General features: G+C 41.0%; 1 protein-coding gene across 1 annotated transcript; it reads left to right on the top strand.

Annotated features, from left to right (window-relative positions):
• Positions 1-2,918: 2,918 nt before the first annotated feature.
• Positions 2,919-4,878, top strand: LOC140147779 (uncharacterized). The gene is made up of 2 exons (XM_072169530.1): positions 2,919-3,150; positions 3,608-4,878. Exons 1-2 carry the CDS (start codon positions 3,037-3,039, stop codon positions 4,364-4,366), a joined length of 873 nt encoding a protein of 290 aa, XP_072025631.1. The 5' UTR covers positions 2,919-3,036; the 3' UTR covers positions 4,367-4,878.
• Positions 4,879-6,416: the final 1,538 nt, after the last annotated feature.

A 6,416-nucleotide genomic window follows, 5' to 3' on the forward strand; every position in this document is an offset into this window, starting at 1 on the left:
TAGAGGCGATTAGCCCGGTTCTTAGCGCACAGCTGATTTTCTCCTTCGCAAACTGATTTCTGTCTAAAATAGAAGCCTTATTTTTATTCGTCGGCGAGATCCCATATTTTTATCTACACCAACTCCACACAGTATCTTTGCTACACCAGGGCAAAACTTGCAATTCGTCGTCTGTATTCCATAGTGGCGTATAGTGGGGCGCCGCGAATAAACAACTTTTCGAGAAAATCGAGTTGTGTAAATCAGACATTCATTATATTTTGTAAATGATGTGAAATTTCTGTAGTAAACTAAATAGATTTTATTGTTATATATTTTTCAAAAGAAATAAATACATACTATTGCTGGCAAACTGAAAACAAAACGCACAAAACTATACGTCACTATGGAAAACAAGCAAAACGCAATACCCTAACCTAACGTTAACCTTACGCCACCTCGGTCGCCGTGTAATCCCTATAGCGTTACTTTTAAATCGTCTGTATTCCATAGTGGCGTATAGGTCACGATACGTCACTATGACATGTAGCGAGGTATACGCCACTATGACATACAAAGTTTTTCATTTTTGCCGATATTTCTTAATTATAAAATGTGTATACAAAGTGGCGTATGGTCGATACGCCACTATGGAATACAAAAAAATTCAATTTGTAACTATACGCCACATTTAATTAATTAATTACTAATTAATTAGCTAGTTTTGACTGATGAGACTTAGAAAAATGAAAGAGAACATCATTAAAAAAATATGTGCCAATTTTCAAAAAAATGACCAAAAATCACTATACGCCACTATGGAATACAGCCGACGAATTCTGCTTCCTTTCCAACTATCAATGCATTCATATCATATGCTTTGTTTTCTCCTTGTATGTACAGATAAGGAGAATGTTCCAACTTTCAGATGTAGGACAAACGAACACCTGATGTTGGAAAACTCAAAGCTTCAAAACATGGTGGGTATGCGGAACTGTGATATCGTCAATCACCTAGAAAAAGAACCAGAACAAAGACTGAATTGCAAAGGTCTCGAAGGTCTAATGAAAAACTTCCATAGGATAATTCAAATTTATGAGAACAATGTATAAAGTTGCTGGTCATTGCAGAAGAAAGGAAAAGAAAGCCGTCAGTGTTGGCAAATATGCTAAAAAAGTGGAAAGTGACAAGCACAAGCTGCAAAAAAAGCTTAGATGGAAGGAACAGATAAGTTTTAAAGTGATGTAAACATAGCTGAAACATTACACAGTGAAATAGTACAAATTGAAACAGGAAAATGAAGACTTGAGTAGTAGGTTAAGAGAGTTAAGCATGTTACACTGCGGAGATCTTCTGACAAAGGGAGTTTCATGTAATACCATACAGAGTGTTGTAAGGAGAGTCCTCACAACATTGAATGGCAAAGATGTGAAGGAAACTGCACTTCCCAGCCGGTCTACTGCACAATGCATGAAGGTGGAGGCAGGTTATTTGGTCAAACTGAGGCTGGCTTCTGATTGGAAAGAAAGAGCCGACAAATCCGCCATCTTTCAAACAGATAAGAATTCATTAGTGACTTGTTTCTCCTGTGTAGGACAGCAGCTGTAATGAAGAAGAAATATATACATGTAAGTGATATGCATCTGGGAGAAATTAACCATTCAAAACCGTCTTGTGGACATATTTCATGCCCATATAGATGCAAATTCAGACGCTAGAGTGGCACAGCGGTTGATTGATGTTGGCGGAACCTTCCACGTACTTGTTACAACCACCATGTTTGAGATTGGGGTGAATGTTCCCGATGTTCGGCGAATAATTCACTATGGGTTGCCAGAGACACTCACCAACTTCTGGCAGCAAGTGGATATTGAAGGAGATTCTGGAGCGCGGTGTACAGACAGAGAAGACAATTATTTATGTGAAGAGCATCACTCATGTCAGCGACATATACGAGTAGTTCGTGGACAACATTGACGAGGGCACCTTGTATCACGGAGAGAAAGTGGTTGAAAACCGCGTTGTGGAAATGTGTCATGCCCATGTAGATGCGAATTCAGACGCTAGAGTGGCACAGCGGTTGATTGAAGTTGGCAGAACCTTCCGCGTACTTGTTACAACCGCCATGTTTGAGATTGGGGTGAATGTTCCCGATGTTCAGCGAATAATTCACTATGGGTTGCCAGAGACACTCACCAACTTCTGGCAGCAAGTGGTTATTGAAGGAGATTCAGGAGCGCGTGTACAGACAGAGAAGACAATTATTTATGTGAAGAGTATCACTCACGTCAGCGACATATATGAGTAGTTCGTGGACATCATTGACGAGGGCACCTTGTATCACGGAGAGAAAGTGGTTGAAAACCGCTTTGTGGATAGGATAGGATAGGATAGGATACGATAGGAAGCTTTATTTCACCACGGAGGCCCAAATCAACAAAGTTGTTCTTCCTTGGGGCCGTGGCCATAACATTATAGTTTACAGGATGCAACAGCTAGCAGATCCAGTACCACCACACCAGCCCGCGCCAACCCAACAGCACGGAACACCCGAACATCGCCAACCGGGTACACCAACTGGGATGGAAAGTGTTGATTAAGAGATTTAGGCCCATATACTTTTAAAATGCATGAACATCTGATGCTGCAAAATGAATGTTTTGTAAACGTTGCAATGCATGCATGTTGTACACTAATGACAGTCATTCAGAGTTGCTCAATGTTGTGCTTTTAACATGTTTGAAAATAATTGTTGTTATTTACAGAATGCAACATTTTCCACCACATCCACGCCGGTACGCCTCGCCCCCTCATCGTATGAGCAGGATTCCGATGCGATTGAGTTCTCGGACTCAATTTTGGTAAATAAATTATTTATTTTCAAGTTCAACCCTTCATCAGCCTTGAACGCTGCTTTATTTGCAACGTTCATCTGTTGAATGCTTCCGTGGAACTGTCGTTGCTCTATTTTCATTTAAAGACCTAATATATTTAGCATCTTTCCGCCCTTGAGGATTGTTTCGTTTTATTATAGTATTGTTGACTTCTTTTTTACAGATGGGGTTGACACCGTTGTCCGCTATCGGTATGTTGGATACCGGTATGTTGGATACTGCAAGCGCACCCACATCACCCTATCCCATGTCAGAGGGTTCGACCACCAGCGAGATGGTAAGTGATGATTTAACAAAAATACCAATTTTTATGTGAATGTGTATAAAGATCCGATTAACAATCTTGAGGTATGTGACTTGGAGAATCTAAAAACAAAACATATTAACAAAAATAATAATAATGAGACTGTTTTGGCTCTCACCATACATGTATAACCCTTACAATAATCTTGCACCAAAATCAACTTGATCTTGAAGAGCGGCCTTTATTCGCTAATCACTGAAAGTGATAATTCTTTCATTTCACAATGAACGTTCAGAAGGTGTATAAATATCCGTTTCCAAAGGCCATACTTCTTTCGTTAGGAGGGCATGTATGGAACCCAGGTATTAGGCCAGTATTTGATTTCAACATTCAATGTCTCGTGGTACTAAGCTAAAATCGTGCTATTTGTATTGCTCCTTTGGACCAGTTGGCCTGTTGACTTATAATCATTCAATTGCCTTTGTTACAGAACTACTTTGTGCCATGCATTGGATGCGAGATGCTGGAACCGAGGGTGGCAGCTCTGGAGGGTATTGTAGCCGCGCTAAAACATCAACTAAATACAGCACCACGACCAGCACAACCGCATGCACCAGCACCACAGCAAGCGCCACCAGAACCACAATGCGCACGAGCACCAGCACCACAGCGAGAACCAGCACCAGCACCACAGCGGGAACCAGCACCAGCACCACAGCGGGAACCGGCACCAGCACCACAGCGGGAACCGGCACCAGCACCACAGCGGGAACCGGCACCAGCACAAGAACCACAGCAGGCACCAGCACATGATCCAGCACCACTAGCACCACGACAGGTTAATGTCCAGGCACCACCGCACGCACCACCACCACCACCACTACCGTTTAACGCACATCTCACCGTAGCTGAAGTAGATGAGAATGGCAGAGTCGTCAGAGTGGAGCTGACTGAGGAGTTACATGAAGATGTGTTGTTGCTAGTAGAACAGGGAAGGGAAGCCATGTCGCGTTTTTTGGTAAGGTCGTTGTTTACAGTGGAGGAGAGGCTAGAGAGAAACTGTACCGGGCGATCAGGTAAACGCTGTCTCGACCCGGTACGGTTGGACGCGATCAAACTAACTGTCTTCGCAGTCATCCCTTGTGCACGTGCAGAAAGAATCACTGCATGGAAGTCTTGCATAAGGTCTATAGACTCGATGAATAGAAATCTTAAGCATCACCAAAATGCACCAGGACCCCAACACTAGGAAGGCACCACGACCAGGACCCCCCATCGCAACTCATTTATAAACGTTTTAATTAGTATTCAGTATAAGATGGCACCCTATTCTTGTTCCATTTAATCATGTTCATTTTAAACACATTGACCATAAAAACGAATTAAAACAGCCATCTCTCAACACGCGATATTCAAAATTACCGAGTACCAAGATTTGTCGAGTGCAATGACGTCCCAGTAATACATTGAAGGCTGACAACAACTTGAGCACAAGTAACCACGACGTCATTGCACTGGACAATGGACCTGGAATTAATATTGCGTGCTGAGAGCCGGCTGTTGTAATCAATTTTTATGGTCAATACGAGTTTGTTTTAAATTAAACCATGTGATTCGTGCTTCATAAATTAGTTTTCTAATATATAGGACAGGCCATAATGTTGTGATTGTCGGAGTCATCCTTTAAGTGTTATCAACAACGTGTTTATGTTGCCGTTATAAAAATTATGTTGTGTTTATATCGGCAACATAAATGTGTTGTTGATAGTGTTTATCAATATGTTAATCCAAATGTTGAGTAATATAACCATCATACATGAATCAGTGCTACCTGATGTATGCATGGTATTTTTTATTTTGGGGGGTCAAAGGTCATTAAGGGGTCACTTCCTGTTTTAGCTAAATAACTTTAAGAATTTTTATCTCAACAACTAAACATAGTAGAATTATAAAAAAAAATTGGAACAATACATTTTGTCGGTGTACGTAAGGTTTTTTTTCCTTTGAAGTCAAAGGTCATTAAGGGGGTCAAAAAATCAAAATCCATGTATAAGTTCCGATTAAGCTGAAATTCACCAGGAATCTTTCTTATGACATCCTAAGCACAATGCAAGAGCAGTTGACCCCATCCGTGACCCAAGGGTCAAGTTATAGGGGTCAAAGGTCAAATTTCGAAATTGGTCCAATCGAGCTCAAATTCAACAGAAATTATTCTTACCACATTCTAAACATGTTGAAAATATTTATGACCCCAAAGGTCAAAGTTTAGGGGTCAAAGGTCAAATTTCTAAATTGCTCAAACTTGACCCATTAACAGGTCGGCTTGTGTGTCATGTCTCGCATGACTTTCTATATAGCTCTTGTTTTTAATGTATCAGTGTTCAAATTGTTGTAACTTTGTAACCAAAGGTCGTATTGATGGACTGGCTTTTCACTAATGTGGAGCTTTGAATGCGCTTAAAATAAAAATGTAAGAATCTCAAAATTGACTTGGGCCTACTTCAGACTGATTTTGCTTGATTGCATCACATATGATGAGGTTGCCAATAGAGTTTTGTTCAATTTTACATATTCTGTATGCTTTACTTAGATTTGTGTTACAAAATATTTTATTATGGATAAATTCAACATCGTCTTTCACATATTGGTTTCTTTGCCAGGGGTACTACTAGAAAGACGGAAACAAAATGCTACCTTATTGTGCTTTTTAGGGGACTATGACTATGCAGCATCATGGGTGGCAATGAAAGGTGAGTGTTAAGAGCATCACTCACGTCAGCGACATATACGAGTAGTGTGTACAACATTGACGAGGGCACCTTGTATCACGAGAGAAGTGGTTGAAAACCGCGTTGTGGAAATGTGTCATGCCCATGTAGAGGCGAATTCAGACGCTAGAGTGGCACAGCGGATGATTGCAGTTGGCGGTACTCTCTGTGTACTTGTTACTACAAGTGGTCGCGTTTGGGATTGGGGTGAATGTTCCCGATGTTCGGCGAATAAATTCACTATGGGTTGCCAGAGACACTCACCAACTTCTGGCAGCAAACAGGCCGTGCTGACAGGGATGGATATAACAGAATAGCCATCTGCTATGCGATTAAGTGCATTATCAAAATGAATACAGATCCAATAATGAGGCATCTGGTTGATCGCATGGATGAAGGTGTTTATATCACCAGGTATCAGTGTCTTAAGGCCTTCACCGTTACCAGTGAGCTAGAAGAAGAATGAAAAAATCATGAGAAAAATAAGAAGGTATGCAATAAGCAGACTGTAGCAATCTACTGCTCCAAACC

This window comes from Amphiura filiformis, chromosome 3 (genome assembly GCF_039555335.1).
Source record: "Amphiura filiformis chromosome 3, Afil_fr2py, whole genome shotgun sequence".
Lineage (NCBI taxonomy): Eukaryota > Metazoa > Echinodermata > Ophiuroidea > Amphilepidida > Amphiuridae > Amphiura > Amphiura filiformis.

Excerpts from the sequence above, each read along its gene's own strand:
- LOC140147779 (XM_072169530.1), top strand. The coding sequence starts at position 3,037 with ATGGGGTTGACACCGTTGTCCGCTATCGGTATGTTGGATACCGGTATG. Across the intron at positions 3,151-3,607 it reads GTTCGACCACCAGCGAGATG|AACTACTTTGTGCCATGCAT; the intron begins GTAAGTGATGAT and ends CCTTTGTTACAG.